The following is a 21,706-nucleotide window of genomic DNA, read 5'->3' on the forward strand; positions in this document are numbered from 1 at the left end:
GGGGATGGGGGGGATTCTGTCCACCCTCCTTTCATCTTCTGAAAATGAAGGCTTTGCTGTCCTACTGGCTTTGAAAGACTCTTAATAGCTGATTTCCAGATCTGGATTATTTTCCCTGGCCTTTTTTGATCCTGATTGGTGATTTTTTTGGTAAGTGTGTGATGTACCAAGATGTCTGTGTGTGTATGTGTATGTGTGTGTGTGTGAGAGAGAGAGAGAGAGAGAGGGGGGGGAGACGGAGAGGGAGAGAGAGAGGAACAAGACAGAAGGGGAGAGAGAGAGACGGAGAGAGAGGGGAGAGAGACCGAGGGTGAGGGAGAGGAGAAGGATAGAGAGAGCGGAGAGAGAGAGAGACAGCACTGAAAGACGTCTGTCCAAACGACGTGATAAGCATCAGTAAATGGGAGCGATACTATCGGCTCATTAGGGGTAATTAACTGACAGTAGTGACACGTCCCCCCTCCCCTCATCTCCCAGTCCTCAAATTGTTTTTTTCGGCTGTGTGTCAGAGTGTTAAATTAAACAAGTGGGTGAGAACCTCGGCTCCAGCGCTGACCCTTGACCTCTGTAAACCGCGACCCCTGAAGCCACGATGAAGCCGCGCGATGATGTCAGAGTCAGTGTGTACAGGGGCCGTGAAGGTGCGTTCAGCCTGTCTGTGGAAGGGGTTCACACTGTTCCCCGGGGGTGAAAGGGGGTGGGGGGGGGGGGCCCTCCTGACACATTCCGCTGTCTGAGTAGGTGTCCAGTTTCAGAGCCCCCGTTTGGGCAGCGCTGGCCCCAGGGGGGCTGTAACTTAGGGGTAATTAATGTTCCCCCGGGGGGGGGGGGGGTTGTAGCCGTGGTTACAGCGAAGGCACCTGGCTTTATGCTGCCCCTCCCCATGGCCAGGAACCCAATGCCGAGGAGAGGGAGGGAGCTTCGGATGGGTCTAGGCTACCGCAGCAAGGAGAGAGAGAGAGAAGATAAAGAAGGGAAATAGGGAGAAAGAGAGAAGGTTTAGCTTTTGCCCACCCCCACCACCACCACTTTAGAGAACATCTTTTTATTTATTTTTGTTTTCTTTCTCTCAGTACAAAGAGAGAAATATGTAGTAAAATAGTTATAAAAACACAGTAAAAAAAGAGAGAAAATGCATTTTTAATTTAAATAGTAAATAAAATACAAGTAAAGAAAGAGTACATAACAGCCCATTTTCTTTCGCTGGAGTACTCTTGACCTTCCTGTCCCAGATCCCCAGCCCTTAACCCACAGGCATATCCTGACACACTTCTGTTCGTAAACCTCCTGCACCACCACACCGATAACCTGGACAAAGTCCAAACCTCATTCTGCCCCCCTCCCCCACCTCCACAGCTTATGTAGATACAATCATTACACTCGTAGTAACATTCGTAATCATACTACAAAAACATTTTTTTTAAGAATCTTGAAGAAGACCAAAAGGACAAAAAAAAGTAAGAGTACGAAGAGAGAAGCGTCAATTAAAACGAGGTAAGGAGAAAAACATGCGGCTGACTTGGAATGTTGTGGACACAAAGCACACATTGACCAGATGGACGTGACGTTACAGGGCATCTATACTCCTATGACAGAAGGGATGAGTATGACTATTTTGGTGACTATTTTAGTCACACTTATACAACTTGTTGTTTAGGTTGTTTAGCGGACACTTATTTCCTTTTCGTGTTTTTATTTTGGAATATATATATATATATAGTATTGTTTTATAATTATGTATATGCCTTTGCAATAGGAGTGTAATGTTACATTTGTCACTCCACTAAATTAAACTTAAGAGAGTGAGAACAGTGGACAGCGGCAGAGAGGGAGATGTAAAAGAATGGAGAGAAGGAGCAAGAGAAGGTGAGGAAGGGAAGGAGAGAAGGAGACACAGAGAGAGCGAGGAGGGACAGAGATACGTATGTGGCTTGTTACGGGTTTATGATCTCTGCGGTTGTAAATAGTTTTCCGGGGCCTCCTGTTCCCCGTTCTCTGCCGCGAAACGCCGCAGGCCTGTGTGCGTCGGGCGGGTCGGAGCTTGCCCTCCCGCTCTCTCTCCGGCTCGGCTGCCGGCGTGTTCGCGGCGCGGCGACCGGTCTCCGCCAGAGCCTCCCGCTGATGCTGCGGAGGCTATTAATAAAGCCGCTTCATCGTTTCAGACCGCGAGGGCGCCGTGACCGCCAAGGGGCTGGGGCCAGCTCCACTTCACTTCAGCTCATTCCCGAAATGAATTGGAATTCAATTCACAAATTGAAGAATGCCCATAATCCTCTGTGAGGATTTATTTCTGTTAATTAATTGAAGTTCAATTCCTTTCTTGAAATCACTGAATTGAAGTGGAATTAAACCCAACCCTGCTTCGTTACTCTGACATGCTTGGCTCCCTTCAGACTACAGGTGGCAGTGGTGCTCTCTCTGCTCTGTAGTTTTGGGGGATCCCTGGTTGCACTACAAAGGGCTCAGTACCCCTCCTTAGCAGTGCTCAGATCTGGGAGAAACAGTATTGGGATGATCTAGAAGTCTCCCTCACTTGAGTAGTGCTGATCCGAGATCAGTGCTGCTAGCATGTGCGTCCTCTGCATGTACCAATAATATCATGTTTCTAGGTTGACATAATTTAGATTTAATGGTCTAGGGATATTACTTACTGTACACACTTGCCGGTCTCAAAATACTGTTAGTCAGGTGTGGTACTGTTGCCGACATAACTCAGGTGGATTCATGTTGTTACAATGTAAATTGCTCTGGTTAAGAGCATTTGCATGTGATGAAAGCGATTTACTGTGATGAATTCACACATGCTGGGACAGAATGGTGGAGATTTTTTCACTTTGCCTTCACTGTCATCACATCTTGATTTGAGATAACTCTTTCTGACGGCCTTGCCTGTCTGACGTGTCATTTTTTTATGCCAATCAACTGCGTGTTTGGGGCTTAGTTCTGCACTACCTCCTCCTATGTAAGGTCTAGTTTCAGGATTATCTCTCCAGCTCATTTTACTTAGCTCATTATCTGGCTTCCAGCCTCCCTTAAAACTGGATTTGGGATTCTTCTGCTACCACACAAACGAAGCCATTCATCACTGTGCCCCCTCCTGCTTCACCAGTCACCAAATGGCCTAACACTTAGACACTCCTGCTCTCTATAGGAAGGACACTGGCTTGTTACCTTCTCAAGAACGTTCTGGAAGACTTGCACGTCCAAATGTGTTATCCACATTTTAGTTAGGTTCCGTTCCATTCAGGCTCTATAAATATTTTTTATTCCCAGTTATAACCTCACCTGTCAAGACTGACAGTCCAGCTTGTCAAGTACTTTGAGGTGCTACAGCAACCAGCCATGCTGTGTGCACTCAGAATCTGTTGTTTTGTGCTCAACTCATGTCACAGAGCTCTCATAGAAGGCAGGGGTGATGGTATCATGAACCAGTGGTTGGGCAAATTCTGACCTTTGGTTTTGAAATAACTAAATTAATTAAAAAAAGGAAGTCCATACAAATATGCCAGAAGCACATATTTCCCTTCAGGACAACATTCAGCTCCTACAAATGAATGTGCCAACTGCTTGAAATGAGCAGTGAGTCTGCAGCTGCCATTGGCCGAGGAGCGTAATCTCATTAGTCCTGCGGTAGGTGACAGGTACATATTGCTGAGACGTGTAATCATGTTGCGTGAGATGACAGTTACAAATAACCAAGAAATGTAATCGCATTATTCCTTCCATGGTGGTTACCGATGGGGCAGTCCTTACAGAAAACAGTAGTCGCCACTCCAGTGCTGTCTATTCTGTTTGTTATCACGTTACCTATATATATATATATGGCTTCATTTCTAAGTTTTTTTATTGTATTGTACTGGACCAGCTGTGGAGAATTGCCTTGTCCACCAGCTCCTCTGGTGATTTGAACCTGCAGTCGGCTGGCCTGCCATTTAAAGTACACCCTCCTGCCATCTCGTCTCATCTGGAAATGCAGCCGGAGATATGAAGCAATCCTTCTTCCAGGCTGCTGAGCATCTGAGCATTATTGAATTACTTCTACACTTGGCAGACATAATATCCTTTTGCCATGGAGACCTACTTCACCACTGATGCGGGTTATGTCTTAAACTCTCGACCCTGTTGCCCCCCTTGAAATGGAGTCTTTTGTGTGGTTTTTGTATTTGCTTTTTATGTGCGTTTTTTTTTGCTTGAGTCTAACACACAATGTTAAAAGACTTGAAGAAGTTTTGAAAAGCTTGTCCTCTAACAGAGATTGTGCAAGACACAGTGTGCAAGAATATTAGCTTTTAATGAATACAGGTTTTCTCCCGGCACCTGTTTTTCAATAATTACCAGGAAAACTTTAACCTTTTTTTTCATGGCCGTAACTGTTAAAACACAAATAAAATAGCACTTGTAGCGCAGGGACAATTGAGGTGAAGTGCTTTTGCTGAATGGCTCAGGATAATGGCTGTGAGCCTGACAGAGATCCAATTCCTGGCTCCCGTTCTCAGATGCTGAACCCAGAGCTCTCGGCTCTGCCGCCATCTCGGTGGAGAGAATTAGGATCTCTGCTCAGAACCCGTGCCAGTTTAATAGCCAATGCTGGGGCCACATTGCGGCCTGTAGCAGCGTGGCCATTGTGTTGATGTGGAGGACATTGTCATGTCTCTGCCAGCTTGTGCGACCATTTTGACGTTTTTGGGAATTCATTATGTATTAGCTATGTGACCCCCCTTGACCACATTGTTGAACAGTGACTCAGAAAGGGGGGGGGGGTTTCCTGTCATTTAGGACCCTAAATGAAACTCTAGTCCTGGAAGTGAAGGCTAGAAATCCTGTCCTGATCTGAGAGTGGAATCCACATTCCTGCATTCCTGAGAAAGGGGGAGGAGGCAGGGTGTGTGTGTGTGTGTGTGTGTGCGTGTGTGTGTGTGTATGCGCCTGTGTGTGTGCGTACGTGTGTGTGTGATAGAAATAGAGAGAGAGAGGTTTGATTTCACAGATATATTGGAGGGTGAGTGTGGTCAACATTGCTGAGAGGACTCTATCAGTAGTCAAACAATGGCTAGAAGAATTTTCCCAGAATCCCACAGCCAGGCCATATATAATTGTCCCAGCTGTGCATTTCACTTATCATAAACATGGAACTTTTTTTAAATGACCAGGCAACAAGAGGGCTTTGTTTGAAATTAGTTAAGGATCATTTTCAATGCTGATTTATGTTTTTTGCTGTCATTAATGCATGGAATAGCATAGCTTATCAGGACTTGTAATAAAAGCAGAGATTCTGATGGTTGAACTCGTCTGTTAGCAAAATGTCTTGAAAGCCTGTTCTATCCATTAAACTTCATTTTGTTCATATATAGCAAGATGTCAGATGATTCATTTACTAGGCAGAGTGTCCCCATTTTCTTATTATCAAGTTTGGTACCTTACTAACAGATACTGTACAAAGAACCCGCACAATAGTAGCTCTCAACCTGTGACTTGAACTTGGGACCTTCTGGTTAGGGGGCCACCTCCTACATAGTGCCACTCAGCAACCCAACCACCCACCCCAATAGTGTGCGGAGTAGGGGTGCATCAAAACTTGTTGACCACAAAGTTGACTACCGATATTCAAATTTTCTTTTTTTTTTTCGCATTTGTTGTTTAGAAAACAACTTTTGTTTCACACAAAAAAAGTGAACATTCAATGGAAAAACATTTCAGTTATCAAAAAAATGAAAAAAGCATGACTCAATAACTGTGCATTGGGTCTGTCTGAAATTAACTAGTTCGAAAGGAGAGACATAATGAAAAAGGCAATGGAAATTTCTTGTGCACCATAAAACACACATTTTAATCAATTTCTCTACACATTGATAAATACGTTTATAAATGAATAGGGGCAGAAGCAGCTTAAATTGCACTGGATTGTTTGCATCCACAGATTGCTGCTAAACATTCGTTCTTTCAGTGTCTCCTCCCTGATGTCGTGTCTTCTATGGCGGGAGCCATCCCTAGCGTGCTCGGGTACTCACAGTTCACTCAGTGTATTCTTCTAGCTCTGTTCCAGGTTAATTGCTTTCAGCTCTGGAATCAACACATGTAGACTACATTGTGCATGACATTAGCCTAAGCCTACTGTTTGTAATGTTTTCATTTTTGAGAATTGAAGAAGGATAGCATTTTATGCTAGCAGCTGCCCAATAGACATTTTATCATTATGCTGGGTCTATTGCCTGTTTGTGGCTAAAAATTAGAGCCTGTTAAAAAGTAAGGCTAAGGTAATTCAAGTAACCATTATAATAAATGATTCAAATTGAAAATTTGTGTGATTTGCTTTCACTTTCAATGTTATGAGCAATTCAGATTTCCAAACAGCCCCAAATCCCAATAGGTTTGTATCACTGAGTTTCTATTTTAGTAGCGAGTTAAGGGGCTGGTCTACTGCGGAGAGACACAACCGACAGGATGCAGATACTGTGCCAATCTGCCAGCTTAGTTACACCGATAAGTCTTCGAATGTTTGATTCCTACCAGCAGTAAAATCAGCAGGTTAGCAGAGATTTGATTCCTGCTCCCGTAGCACCTGGCGAAGCTAAATCTAGCACTAGTGTTGCTCAGACAGAGACTGTTATAAAATATGATTGCATATAGCGGTAATCATTTAGAACATTTGGTTTAGTTTATAGCTTTGAAAAGAAATGTTGTGTTATTGTACTTTATGATTGATGGTATGTTAGTTGTTATGATTGTATAGCAGAACGTATTAGGCTGGAAAACTGGTGTTTTCTCTCATTTACATCCAGTGAATGACATCCAGTTTAAAGGGGAATTTCACTTTATAGCACTTCTGGGGTCACACATTCATTAGAAGGACAATATCAGTCCTGAGAAGCAGAGACGTGTGTTTACAATGAGTCTAACGTGGAGTTTGGTGTTGAATGGGCTTCTATTGGATGGGGGGGGGGGGGGGTGTTTGCTTACACGGGTATATCTAAATATCTAAATATTGAAGCAAGCAACCTAAAAACTGTCTGGGGTGCACACAAAAGCCCGGGTAGGTGTGAAAATGACCCCAAAGTGAAAAATTCCCCTTTAAACCACACCCACTTCTGGGCTTATGTTCTAATACTGATAGAAATACAGATAGAAATGGTTGACCAGATACTGATACAGATATCGTCATCTGTGCAGTCCACTCGTGTGGAGATATGTACTGGTAGTTTCCGGTAGCTACGTGGGATGTTATAACAATAACTGCGTTAGTGTCAGCCGCTGTAGAGATCTTTCTAGACTATTTCGGAAGAACATAGCTGGAGGAAAGCATCTATCGGGGGAACTGGAATGGGACCGAATGATTGCGGTGCCAAAAAGCAATCAGGGCTGTCTAATTAACAGTCTGGGACAGAGTTTAATTTCCCTTCTTTCCAGGTTCGTGAGCTTCGGAAGTTCTCTTTGTCTCAAAAGCCCCCGTCACATGGAGGGATGCAGCATCTCGGAGGAATGCGCTTTCGTTTCACTGACGCCATCTTTCATCCATTTGGGGGGCGGGGCGGGATCGGCCTCCCTGACATCGCCTCCATTCACCCTGGAAACACCACCGGCCCCAACCCCCCCCCCCCCCCCCACACCCCCCCAAAATCCCTTTGCCCCAGAAGGAAATAATTATTTTAACTTCCCACCACATTAATGCTAATCTTTTTATTAAAGTGGGGGGAAAAATAGAGAGGAGAATTACCCGGCTTCGTTAATCACATTTACAGAAGATGAGGCCGCTTTGTGTGACCGGCGTTGATTAAAAATGGCTACTTTGTGATTCTGAATCGTTTTTTAATCATCTCAAAGTATTAACAAGCATCGCTGATAGGAGAAACAAAAATGAAATATAAAATCTGCAAATAAACAAACACAATTATCTATGGAAATTAAGTTTGGTTGCTCAAATGGATCCAGTTCCTTGGGGAGGAATGCATTTGTAAGCACTTATTATGATCTAGGATATTTTTATTTTTATGGTCGCGGCAGTGTGGCTTATTTCTTCCCTCAGGCCAGGATACGGGAGCCTTGCTCATTCATGCTGGGAGGCCATCTCTGGTTCTTCCCACAAGATTTGGATTTACTGCCTGTCATTTGGAAATGGGATCTGAACATGTATTCTTCACATTGCTGAACTGAACATGTATTCTTCACATTACTTTTCTGACCTTTCGTCTTCTGTTATGGTGCCTCATTCGTGTTCTGGTATGGTGCCTCTTGCGGTGAAAGGCTCTTACTGCGGGAGTCAAGTCAATGGGCCAGTCAGTCAGCGGGTTGGTTAGACAGCAACTGGGCCAGTCAGTCAGTGAAAAACTCAACCATTTATTGGGTTGCCCCATCCAGTCACTGTCAGATTTCAGCCTGAGCCATTAGTGTCTTTGCTGCCAGGTTGAAGAGGATGGGCGGTACTTTTTGTACTGTTTGTCTTCACGCTCCTGAGGGGAGAAAACACACAGCCGAGGAGCAGAGACCGTGCAGGATGACTGACAACTGCAGTTAAGGGAGGCGTCAGTTTAGCTGTCCTTCACTGGGCTGTGTGATTGTTACAATTGCCCCGAAGGCCAGAGTTCTAGAATGCCCCGGATAATCAGAGTGAAGGAAATGATGTCCCACACAGCTCTAACAGCCCCTTCCCATGATGCTTTGATTGTTTAGTTCCACCAGGAGGTCAGTAAGACTGCCTTTCACTTGTTGTGACAACCCGGGATTCACATCCAAGTTAGCTCGTAGCCTTCTCCAGCTAAATTTGCTGCGGTAGTCGTGGTAATTTTACAGCAGTGCCCTGAGGAAGAGAGAGGCTTCAAAATAAGAGTTTGGCTTACAGTTTGGTTTCTGTACAGTAGTAGCAGTTCTGCCTATGTGGAAGAGAAAAAGAGATCTGGGCTTTTTTTTGTCAGTACAGTCACCCGTCACACAATGCCAGCACTGTTTGGAGTCTGCATTGCTGTCAAACCTTCGCTGAACATCCAGAGCTGTAATGCCAGATAGTGAGTAGAAAGGAGTCTCTGTCACTCTCACAGTCTGATTTGTCGAATGCATCATCAAATGCCAAGGAAAAGCATACAAAAAAGGACTGTTTGTAGAGGAGATATCTAATAACAACCAGGTAACTGTCGATGGCTTTGAGGCACATTGTGGAGCGCGGGGTAACCTTTTTTTTTCCTCCTTCTCTTTCTTCCTTTCTCACTCCTCTCTCATTTATCTTTCTTCACCCTAATTTGTAACATGCTGTGACCTGTCCTCTCTGCTCAGGCAGGTGTTTGTCAATATTTTTTGTGGGGGAGGTGGGGGGGGGGGGTGTTGTAAGGTACAAAATGCTGCTCGCTCCATTTGTGTTTGCTTCATTCAACAGGAGACAGCTGCCCCTCCTAATCTCACACACGCTGAGTAAACACGAAACACCTCGTCATTATGGGTAGCCTCCTGCTTTGCTTGGCACATTCGCTAAGCCTGAAAACTCATACGTCACGCAACTAAGCTTGACCTTACAGTCAAGCAACAGTATCCCATAATGCTCTGCTCCTCTGCCCGGCACCACAGAGTTGGTGCTCTAAGCCAGACTGGACAAAGACTGGAGCTCAGAAGCCTCCATAAGCAGTGTGGGCTGCTCAATGCTGGCAGGAGCCCTATAGAACTAGCGCTGAGAGGCCCCACACACCCTCTCAGAACTAGAATGTGGTTGCCCCGTAGTCACTGGCTTTAAAAGATTCATTTTGGTGTGAAAGATGGGATAATATATCCAGATGTGTGGTGATTCTGACCACTGCGGTTGCCAGACCCATGGGGTGGCCCACGATTGGCTAGAGCATCTCCCAGGGAGGCAGGATCTAGCCCTAGTCCTATGCACTAGCAGCTCTGTTAGCCAATCAAGTACTTGCAGTCCGCCACAAGGTGAGCAGTCTCGGGCATAATGACTGTGCAGCTCAGCTAATGGACTTGTGAGTCAAAAGTAGCTTCTACTGACTGGACACCCCTTGTAGGACGTGTGTGTTCCCCTCAAATCAATGGAAGGGGTTGTGAGAAATTATTGCTGATATCTATTGGATGTTGATAAGACAGCCAACCATCAGCAAAGTCATGTGATCATGGGATTAGTTTATTCGATAACATGGAAGCTGCAAGGCCTTGCTGTTGATTGGCTGTCCTGTGAACACCCAATCGGTATCAGCGATGATGATTTTCCCTGGAAACATTGCACATGGCCTCTGACATTTGGCTGTTTGCTTCCACATCAAATATGAAAGAAAATATGATGAAAGATTCCCTATACACCCCAATGGCGGCAGTTATTCTTATAACACTTAAACAAGCGCGATTCGATATATTGTGCCGCCCTAGTTGGGATGCAGTTGCAATTGTGATTGGGCATTGAAGCAAAATATCAAAATATGAAAGGCATTTTGATCTGAGCTCCAGAGAATGCGAACACTGATATTTCCATATTTCCATTCATATTTACGTGTTTCTCCCATTGATTCGCGAGCTGTAGTCTTGGCGGCTTTGTTAGCGGGCCGCACTACAGAGGCAGGGCTCTGTTTCCAGGCGTCCGGCTGGCGTCAGCGTGACGAAAGCCGCACCCCGCCGCGAACGGGCCCGGGAGGGGAGAGGTCGAGGGGGCGGGGGGGGGGGCGAAGGACGGCCCGGGAGCGGGCCTGAGCGAGGACATTCGGGGTTTGGGGGAGAGGGGAAGAGGGGGGAACGTGGAGGGGAGGTCAGTGTGTAGGTGTGAGGAATGCTCGGGCTCTCGGGACCGACCCGCCCAGCACAATGGGCCCAGTGTTCTCCAGAACCGCTCTGAAACCCTCTCACTGTCGCCATTGTTCCCCGATCCGTAGACCCCCGGGGACCCCCAGCCCCAGTGCGCCCCTGATAAAGGGGCGGAGCTCACGGAGAGATCGCGTCGTATCGCGATCTTCACCTCCGCTGTGTTGCCGTCCCCAGTTCATCTGCACTGATAGAGGCGCTGTACTTCAGCTGGCAGAGACAATGACAATATTGTTAATAGCTGACCTTCCTATCTTCCTAGGACATAAACACTAGATGTTTCTAGAGCAGAGAGACACTAGATGTTCTTAGATGATTCTTTGGGTGCAGAGAGAGGCTGCCTCTTTGTGAGTCTGTGACCAGGGCCAAGGTGAGTGTTGTAAACATGCAGAGAGAGATTTCATGATGTACATCCTCATTTAACCACTGCCCTTAGACGTATTATGGTGTGTGAGGTACATGGAGTTTGGTTTCCTCTCCGTGCCATTGACATGCTGAATTTCTTTTCTTGCAATTGTCTTCAGAAACTTGGTGTTGGTCAGGTATGTCTCTGCTTCCCTGGATTTATGGCCCAGCCAGGTTCCAGCTCCACAGTGGGAAAGGGGTATAATGAGCCAGCCTGGTTCTGGCTCTACAATGGGAAAGGGGTATAATTAGCCAGCCTGGTTCCTGCTCTACAGTAGGAAAGGGGTGTAATGATCCAGCCTGGTTCTAGCTCTATACCAGGAAAGACTCCTGGATAGTTTCCTAAAGCACCTCTGCAGCTGAACTAGACTTTTTTCTTTTCTTTATTCTTTTTCTTTTTCTACTGACAAGCAGGCATTTTAATTTGAAGGCCCCAAAGGAGGAAGGTTCATTAGCCAACGAGCAAGGGGGGAACTAATTGAGATGGCGTGTGATGTGATATTCTAATCGCCACGGTGACATGGGACCCTCTGTTTAATTGACAGCGGTGACCTCGCCGAAGCTTTGAAGAGGCAGCGCGTGACTTCGGCGAGTGTCTGGCGGCGGTATAAAGATATTAGCGCTGCGCGCGTATGTTTGCGTGCGTAAGCAGTGAAATTAGGAGCGCCGAGGAGCTCTCGGCGGGTCTGAGAGAGCGGCTCGATCGCCATGGAGATGAGATGCAGAGGCGGTCGGTTTGAGGAGATAGCCGTGACTTGGAGATAAGAGAGCGGAATTCCCTGGGCATATAAAATAGGGGGCGGGGGGGAGCACAGACGCGTTTCCTGTGTGACGCACCAGCTGCGCCAAATTCCCCGTGACCGTCCCTCTCCCGGCTCTCTCTCTGCCCGGTCTGGCGTTTGTGCGTCAATGTGGCATTTCACGCCGCTGCCCGCCTGCCAGCCCGGTTGCCAGGGATGACGACCTTTGACCCGGGAGTGCTAGCCCACGGAGGGAGCCGGCGTGTCACAGTTTCCACATTCCTCCCAGCAGCAGCGGCGAGAGGGGGAGGCGGGTGGGGCGGAGGGAGGGAGGGAGGGGGCGTGCCGCAGCACGCGGTTCCTGGGGGAGGGCTGGCTCTGGGCTGCCTGTGCCACACAGCTATCAGGCTGTGAGGCTAATGACCTGCTTAATGTGGAGCTACCCCCTCCTCTCACTATCAGGGAGTTCACTTCTCTGAGCCACCACAGGAAAGCACACAAGGGCATAAACACAAACACTTTGTCTCCCTCACGCTAAACATGAGCGCACATTTAGACGCGCACACACACGCACATAATGCACTCACGCACACACGCGCACACATACTCACTCCCACACTTCTCCCTTTCTCTGTTTCTCTCTTTTTCACACACCTGCATATACATATTCACACAGACACACAGTTAAGTCATTTTGTCCCATCCTATTTTCACAGAGTGCAAAAAAAAAAAGAAAAAAGAAACATGAAAATGATCCAATATCATCATTCTTTTCTGCTTGGATATTTGGACATATACAAATGCCTCAAGGACTTTTCATCACGGATGAACATTCTTGCATATTAATATAGGGTACCATTTAAAAATCAGACCTGTTACATCTTCATGTTTTTTCCTATTTATTTTTTTAAAGCAGTATGTAAATGATATATGTAGGCTACTCTATAAAGGCATTAATAAAATCCCTTATACCTACTCTTGCAACTAGAATGGCAATCACATAATACGTGCCAAAGTGTTGTCACATTTCCCACGTGAACCCACAAGATTCCATTATTTTACATTTGAAATTCACTCGAACCAAATCTCATTTTATTCCTCTGAATCTGTCATGGCTCCCTTCCTTCCAGGAGACGACCCTGTCTGTCCATTTCAGGAACGCATCACACGTTTTCCGCAGAAGCGAGGAAGTGCTTTCTGTTTGTAGTTCTGTCGTGTCAGGCTCCGTTGGCTACGTCAAGAAATGTATTAAATGTAATTGTTTTTTTTTTTTTTTAAAACATTGGAACCATTATTCCATGTGCATCTAGACGCTGATGACGGTCTGTGACCGAAACGTTCGTTTGCCTCAAAAGTTTTGAGCATTTTCAACTTGATAATAAATCAGTGTATTTCCTGAAGCCTCGTCTTCGGATTTCTTCCGTTTTTATATACCAGCGCGCGGGTCTTCGGTGTTTTTCCACTTGGCTGAAATAGAATTGTTTCCATACTGCACTACAGCGCGTGAGGTTTTTTATTCTGCCGTCCGCGTCGCAGTTTGACTCATGATATTGCGATAAGACAACGCGTTCTGCGCTAGAAAGTTGAAGCGCACTCCATTAAAAGGCGCCAAGGATCACAATGCATAACTAGAGGTTATTTATGTATGCGATGGTTATTTTTTTAGCTGATGCCCACATGTTGGGAGATGGTCATGGCTGACATTTTGGTGTGTATATAGCTGGGTATTTATTGATGCAGTTGGGGTTTAATGCCTGACTCAAGGGTTCAACAGCTCTGTGTGCCTGTCCTAGGATTTGAACCCACAACCCGCAGGTGTGAACCTGCCACTCTCTTGTGATTGGTCTCATTTTCAATGCTTAAGGTTCAGGTCAAAGAAGTGGCCTGACTTTTCCTCTTTTGGTATTGTTTTGGTTTTCCAAGAGAATGGCCCATTGCTGGCCTTCAAACCACGCTGGTTTCCACATGTCTTCTCTGTGATTGGGTGAAACACATTACCCTATCATCCTTAATGGCCCTGGTTCACTTGTTCTGCCCAGTTGATTTTCATTTCCTCTTGAACCCACTGACTCAAGACAACTCTTTTTTTTCCCTTCTTTTTGCTTGGGAACAAGACACATGTATTCTAGGGCATTGTGGGAATATGAGTGTTAAAGGATTGGTCATTTTCCCTTGCTTGTCGTTATTTTCAAATTTTATATGTAGGCTGTTTTTGTAAATTTTTTACTTATACCAAATATTAAAATGAAAATTAATGAACATATACAGTGTATATGTTTTGGCAGACAGCACAGTGATGCTAGGATACATGGAATGCTAAAATAGAAACATTTTCATGGGGGAGACAGAGATGTCAACACAAGGAGTCAGGGGATGGGAAAAGGGTAATGGAAAGCCAAAAATGAAAAAGTGTTGATGGGAAAAGAAGGAAGAGAGAGGTAGAGAGAGACACAGCAAGAGAGAGAGAAGGGGAAAAACATTCAGAATGAGACTATATGTCCCTCCAAGTTCCAAGCAGGAGGCTGCACATTCCACACAGGCAGGGGAGAGAGGGGGCAAGCCTCATTAGCATAAGAAGCGATGCCTCGTCCAATCAGAAAGCAGGAGAGGAGCGCTGGGATTGAGGAGGCACTGGGAGGTGTAAGGTTTCTGCACATTCCTCCCACCCCCTAGCTGTAGAGAGAGAGAAAGAGAAAGAGAGGGAGGGAGAAGGACAGAGAGAGAGAGAGACAGAGAGGGAGAGAGAGCTGGAAGTGACTGTGTTGAGAAGGGGAACAGGATCCACTCATTCTTGCCCTGTGAGATCACACTGCTGGAGAATGCATTAGGACCTGCCGGAGTTTTTCACCTTGGAGACGAGAGGGAACTTTAATTCCAGGCGGCCCGAGACGAGATTTCTTTTTTCAGGCCGAATTCTGGCCCCCAAAACTCTCTCCCTGGAGTCGTGCGACGTACAAGAGGGCTCAAAATGAACTATCTGGTGAGTGTGTGTGTTCCTGTGTGTGTGTGTGTGTGCGCTTGCACTTCCCATCGCTGTTTGAACGGGCTTAGCTGAGGGCTCTCAATACCCCCTGGTGTAAAGAGAAAGAAAAAAAGAAAGAAAGGGTAAAGAGAAGAAAGAAAAGAAAAGAGTAGTCTGAGGACACAAACGGGAGTTGAGTTAGGGAAGGGAAGGGAACACAGTGCGTTTTTTTAACCTTGTGTTGCTAGTCAGCTGTAATGACTATTTATTGTAATGTGTGTGTGTGTGTGTGTGTGTGTGTGTGTCAGTATGCTTGCGTGTACCGACTGCCACGGTATTATGCATTCAGGGCTTGACCACCGAGTTTACAAATGTTATCTGGCGTATCAGCAGTAACACAAAAAAGCAAAAATATGCGAGAGTACAAAACCGCTGAACCCTGAACTTGTAAACGCGCCGCTTTCCTCGGCTGCTTTCAGTGTTCGGACTCGGTGCCAAATCTGGACATTTCTCTTCTCCCGGTTTAGATCCAGACCTTTTCGTTTCTGTGGTGACAATTCAAGGGCTTAAAATGTTGTAAAAAAAAAAAAAGAAAGAAAGAAAGAAAGGAGGGGGGGAAGGGGCATTTCGAACAGAGAGACGTGAGCGAGAGCCGTTGAGCTGAGGCGAGCCGGGGCGCTGTGCTGACTCAGGAGAAAGTTGAAAGATTAAGGTTTTATGAGGAAAGAGAGGAGAGGAGAGGGGAGGAGAGGGGAGGCCGCTGGCCGGGCCCCGGCTCCTTGCTATTGTTCCGATCCGCTGGCATTTTGTCAGCGCCGTGCTGCAGTGACACAGGCCGGGCGGCTATTTCAGACTTTTTTGTGACCGGGCCCCGTTCCCGTCTCTCGGAAACGGGTCCCAACGTCAGGACCGACCCCAGGGGACTTGTGGGCCGGCCCCCTGACACCCCCTCACCCAAACCCCCCCCCCCCCCCCCCTCTAATTTGCTGGGAACGTTACTTCGGGTGCAGTACAGAGAACAGTGTTTTATTGGAAAGCGAATTGCCGACGCTTACGGCGTGCAGCGCAGAGCTAGCCCTGCACCCAGCAGGATGCAGGTCGAGCGCTCAGATTCGGCACACGGTTATTCTCCCCCTGCGCGGGCCAGTTAAACTGGATTGCTTCAGTAAATATCCAGCTGTACAAGTGGCTAACATTTTAGAAGGTTAGTTATGTAAGTTGCCCTCGAGAGGAGCATCCGCCCGGCAAACAAATATTGTAATACATTGTGGCTGGCGCACTTTTGTGCGTGAGGGCTAGCAGAATAGCACCCTGGCGCTTTTGCAGGAAATTATTTTTAGAAGACTGGGGGCGCTTCGGTAATGTAGCGGGAGCAGGCAGGTCAGCGCGCGGAAGGGAAAGAACCGTTTTGTTAAAATGTTTTTACGAGTTTCGCGCTTAACGCTTGTTTTGCCGTGAATATGTTTTTTTGTTGTTTTTGCGTGGGTCAAACAGTGTAAGAATAGTGCAGCGTGAAATAGTGTCTTAAGGAAGTAGCGGTTGCCTGACATACGTGCTCTAGCATCATACATACATGTAAGAGTGCAGTTGCTCAGCGGCGTGTTTGTAGCCTGAGGAGCGCCTGAACAATGTAAACGTGTTCTGGTTTAATGTTTAATAAACTCTCCCGTGCTGACTCACTTTGCTCAGAGCGTTTAACCCTGTCTTTGCCTGCCAGGGCAGAATGTCTAGCAAGGTGTTGGGGTGGGGGGTGAGGGTGGGGGTGGTGGGAATGCTTTCCTGGGGCCACTGAAAGGTTAGGTTCTGAGCCTTCCCTCCCCACCCCCTGGAGTAATTTGGCGATGTAGCTGTTAGCCTTCTGGCCATATGACCGCAAGGCTGTCAGGTGGAATTCTGGGTAGAATGTTTTGCTTCCACTTCCTGAATTTCCCATGGGAGTAGCGTGCGCACCCCCCTTCCTAGGCCGTCCGCTGAGCTTGTTACCGCGATCCTGATCAGGTTAGCGGTGCGTCCGCCGTGAGCGGAGCGCGCGGGTGGCCCTCCCGGCTCCCCGCCGGATCTGAGCTCAGGATTATAAAGGAAAGGTCAGCTGACTGACGCGAGGCAGGAACAGCACTGACTCAGCCCTGACTAACAGCCCTCTGGGTCTGGGGCCAGGGGCGGGAATCCCCCCTCTACCAGTTCCAGAATGATCTGGCCAGATGCCTCCGGGGTTGTGTGTAAGTAGAGTTCAGGTCCGGGTATGGAGACGGGCAGCCTAGCGGACCTCGTTGAGGAGATTAGTGTTGGGCCCTCAGGCAGAATCATGCACATTGCTCCGGATATTGATTTTCTCCGTAGCATATAATACATGTAATACTGCGACTTAATGGCTGGGGGAAATAACATGAGGTCTGATGCAATGGTATAGGCACTGGTAAGATTTTATTCTGTTATACAGGTACAGGTGAGGTTTGAGTGTGTGATACAGGTACAGGTGAGGTTTGAGTGTGTGATGCAGGTACAGGTGAGGTTTGAGTTTGTGATACAGGTACAGGTGAGGTTTGAGTGTGTGATACAGGTACAGGTGAGGTTTGAGTTTGTGATACAGGTACAGGTGAGGTTTGAGTTTGTGATACAGGTATAGGTCAGGTTTGTGTGTTTGACACAGGTACAGGTGAGGTTTGTGCGTGTGATAAAGGTATAGGTGAGGTTTGAGTGTGTTACACAGGTACAGGTGAGATTGAGTGTGTGATACAGGTACAGGTGAGATTTGAGTGTGTGTGATACAAGTATAGGTGAGATTTGAGTGTGTTATACAGGTACAGGTGAGGTTGAGTGTGTGATACAGGTACAGGTGAGGTTTGAGTGTGTGATACAGGTACAGGTGAGGTTTGAGTGTGTGATACAGGCACAGGTGAGGTTTGAGTGTGTGATACAGGTACAGGTGAGGTTTGAGTGTGTTATGCAGGTACAGGTGAGGTTTGAGTGTGTGATACAGGTACAGGTGAGGTTGAGTGTGTGATACAGGTACAGGTGAGGTTTGAGTGTGTTATGCAGGTACAGGTGAGGTTTGAGTGTGTGATACAGGTACAGGTGAGGTTTGAGTGTGTGATACAGCCACTGGTGAGGTTCGAGTGTGTGATACAGGTACAGGTGAGATTTGAGTGTGTGATACAGGTACAGGTGAGGTTTGAGTGTGTGATACAGGTACAGGTGAGGTTTGAGTGTGTGATACAGGCATAGGTGAGGTTTGAGTGTGTGATACAGGTACAGGTGAGGTTTGAGTGTGTGATACAGGTACAGGTGAGGTTTGAGTGTGTGATACAGGCATAGGTGAGATTTGAGTGTGTGATACAGGTACAGGTGAGGTTTGAGTGTGTGATACAGGTACAGGTGAGGTTTGAGTGTGTGATACAGGCATAGGTGAGGTTTGAGTGTGTGATACAGGTACAGGTGAGGTTTGAGTGTGTGATACAGGTACAGGTGAGGTTTGAGTGTGTGATACAGGTACAGGTGAGGTTGAGTGTGTGATACAGGCACAGGTGAGGTTTGAGTGTGTGATACAGGCACAGGTGAAATTTGTTCAGGTGAGATCTGTTATTGTGACAGAGGTTCAGGTGAAGTTCCAGTCAGGTGCGCAGGTTTAAAGGTGAGGCTTGGCGCCGGCAGTCTCTGGGGCGATCTTCGTCAGAGCGGCGGGGACAGGCCGGGTCTGACGCACTGGCCGAGCGCTGCGTAAACAGCGTGACACTCTTACAAGCGCGCTCGATCGCGCTCAGACGCACTTGCGACACACAGCGAGCAACGGGCCTCTGCAAACAGACTCTGCGCTCTCACCTTTGTTCCGCACGGGGGGAGCCAATCAAGGAGCAGCTGTGGAGAGAAAGAGACGTTCAAAAAAAAAAAAAAAAAACAGAATGGAAAAATTCATGACATTCTGCATCACAACCGAGGCCAGGCCTGCTGGCAAAAAGAAACTTGGTATCAAAATGGCCCTTATAATGTCTTTCCCAGCTTCTTTCTCTTTTTCTTTCGTCTTCTTTTTTCTCTCTCGCTCTCACTGTCCCTCTGTTCCTCCTCAGGCGACAGAACTGATTAGCGAAGGTCATTAGCACTCAGAAAGTTGGCAGATTCCATTATTCTTATCAGCTCAGGGAGTGAAAGAGTGAATGAATTACATAAATACACAGTGAGACCTTATTACTGCAGTACGCCCGAGGAGTTCTGTTTGTGTGTGTGTACATTCGCATGTGTGTGTGTGTGTTTGTGCCTGTGTATAGGTCAGTGTGTGTGTGTATTGGTGAGTGTGTGTGTGTGTATGTGTGTTTGTGCCTGTGTATAGGTCAGTGTGTGTGTGTGTGTGTGTGTGTGTTTGTGCCTGTGTATAGGTCAGTGTGTGTGTGTGTATGTGTGTTTGTGCCTGTGTATTGGTGAGTGTGTGTGTGTGTGTGTGTGTGTGTGTGTGTGTGTTTGTGCCTGTGCATTGGTGAGTGTGTGTGTGTGTGTGTGTGTGTGTGTGTGTTTGTGCCTGTGTATTGGTGAGTGTGTGTGTGTATGTGTGTTTGTGCCTGTGTATAGGTCAGTGTGTGTGTCTGTGTGTGTGTGGATTTGTGCACAAATGTGTTTCCCTGTGTGTTTGTGCGTATTATGTACATATGTGTGCATATGTGTGTGTATGTTAGTGCAAGTGTGTGTTCCTGCGTATGCGTGTGCGCGTGGATGTGTACGTGTATGTGCGTACGTAGCTCCTATCTCTGATCTCTGCTTCGGCTGAACGCCGCGGTGTCACCGTCACCCCCCGACAGTGCTTAGCGCCGAGCGTATCCGCGGGCGACCAGGCGCGATGCTAATCGGGATAATCCTGTCTTGTCTCAGCCCCGTGCCGATGCCCCGGGGAGATGTGGAGTTTACACTAAACAGCTGGATTACAGCTGCCCAGGTCGCCATGCTCGCTCTATGGGAGAAACGCCCCCCATCCCCCTCTCCTTCTGTCTGTCCCTCTGTCTGTCTGTCTGTCTGTCTGTCCCTGATCCCAGTGGAGCCCCTCGCTGGCTAGGCACATTATTAAACCCCACAGCACCTGCTGCTGATGACAGAAGATTATAGAGAAACGCTGAGGATTACAGGGAGAGTATCATAACACACGCATGCACTCACACACATGCGCTTGCAAACACACACATGCGCTCGCAAACACACACATGCATGCACTCAGCCGGGCACACCCACACAACCACACACATGTGTGCGCACACAAACACACGCACACAGGCATAAATACACACCACACACACACACACACCTGCACTCATACACAGAGAGTGTATACTGTATATCAGTATACATACACCCTGGAGAGTAGTTGAGTCATTTCACAGGGCTGTTTACTGTTCCTCAGCCAGCAGCGTTGTGGCGTTTTCGCTCTGGTCACATGCTCCTGTACACACAGCGTTAAACGAGCAGGCCTGCCGTCTCCTGCGGGGTTTAAACACTCTGTCGGGTTGCCGCGGTCGCCACGGTCACCGTGGTGACTGCTAGATCTCACCAGAACGCTGGACGCAGGACAGGATAAGGCACAGCCATTTATCTCCCTGAACAGCGCGGTCTGGAAACAAGGCGGTCTCGGGGGGGGGGCATGTGGAAAAACTAATCCCGCCCCCCCAGGGGCACCTGCTCTGCAGAAACAGGAACTGTCTGAGGGAGATCCGACAGGCCGCGATGCCGGTAATGGCTGTGGCTGCGGTTGCTGACGGTGACGGTGTCTCTGGCTCTGTTTATGGCAGTTCTGGTGAGCGCCTGTCCTGTGGGCTTCAGAGAAGGAGGGGGAGAGAAAAAAAGGTGGGAGGACAGAGAGAGAGAGGGATAGGGAGCGAAAGGCCATGAGAGAAATGCATTTGTGCACTAGCAGAGGAAATGGGGGTGAAGGATTGGGAACGAGGGGAAGGGTTGTTGTCCTGTTGCTGTTGCTGGGGGGAGATTCTAAGCTGGATTGAGTGTTCAGTGTCTCAACAAATGCCAGGCTGTTCTCCCATGAACTCCTTGCTCTCCCAGTGCAGCAAATGAAATGACGTTAACCTCACCTTCAGTCCTCTGCACTTCTCTCTGTGTTTGCGTTTAAGAAAGCAGAGAACGTTGCACCCCGGTGCCCACCCCCGCTGGGCGCGCTCTTACCCTCCCCCGAGGAGAGACGGGGGTGTTTAACAAACAAACAGGCGCGGGACGTCTGTCGGCGGCCCTGCATTTGGGGGAGGGGCGTGCAGGTGAGGCGTGCCGCAGGCAGGTACCAGCAGATCGAGCTGTCGCAGGTGGACACACTATTCTGGGCCTCCAGGTCCCACCCAGGGGCGAAGAGCCTGATTGGTGCTGACTGATGTCAATCATGGCCAGTAATGGTCAGAACAAAGGTTGTCCACCGTAGCTGTGTGTGCGGAGTCTCTGTTATCAGCTGTATTTGACTGAGTGCGGTAGACATTTGCTTATATAATAATACACACCTGAATAGTCAATGTGCCTCTAGTACAGTGGAAAAGTACACAATGGAAAAATGGAGCGAGAGGAGATTGTGTGTGACCCAGAAAGGACCACTGAGAGCTGAGGTGGTGCTGGCCCAGTGGACCTGTGTGATCAACAAGGGCCCGTCGCGTTTCCATGGCGCTGGGGCCCAAGGTGACGGCGGGACGTGACCTGGAGCTCACGCTAGCTAGCGCCGGAGGCGCACTGCGCGCTCACTGGAGCTCACGCTAGCTAGCGCTGGAGGCGCACTGCGCGCTCACTGGCGCTGTTCTCACAGTAGCTTTCTCACAACGCCGGCCTCTACGCTCCGCCAAGCCACCGGAATGTTCTT

The 21,706-nt window shown here is 47.7% G+C and overlaps 1 protein-coding gene across 3 annotated transcripts in view; it reads left to right on the forward strand.

The window, feature by feature from the left end:
- The window catches only part of bcar1 (BCAR1 scaffold protein, Cas family member), a 99,508-nt gene that overhangs the window by 38,704 nt on the left and 39,098 nt on the right, over nucleotides 1-21,706 (forward strand). The window contains exon 1 of one of the 3 annotated variants that reach the window (XM_035418809.1): nucleotides 14,147-14,898. The exons of 1 other annotated variant lie outside the window; for it this stretch is intronic. In XM_035418809.1, the coding sequence (XP_035274700.1) occupies nucleotides 14,887-14,898 (12 nt within the window). In that variant the 5' untranslated portion in view covers nucleotides 14,147-14,886. Of the gene's footprint in view, nucleotides 1-14,146; nucleotides 14,899-21,706 lie in introns of those variants that run through there. One more of the 3 variants, XM_035418807.1, reaches the window with a different exon arrangement.

Source organism: Anguilla anguilla, chromosome 5 (genome assembly GCF_013347855.1).
Source record: "Anguilla anguilla isolate fAngAng1 chromosome 5, fAngAng1.pri, whole genome shotgun sequence".
NCBI lineage: Eukaryota > Metazoa > Chordata > Actinopteri > Anguilliformes > Anguillidae > Anguilla > Anguilla anguilla.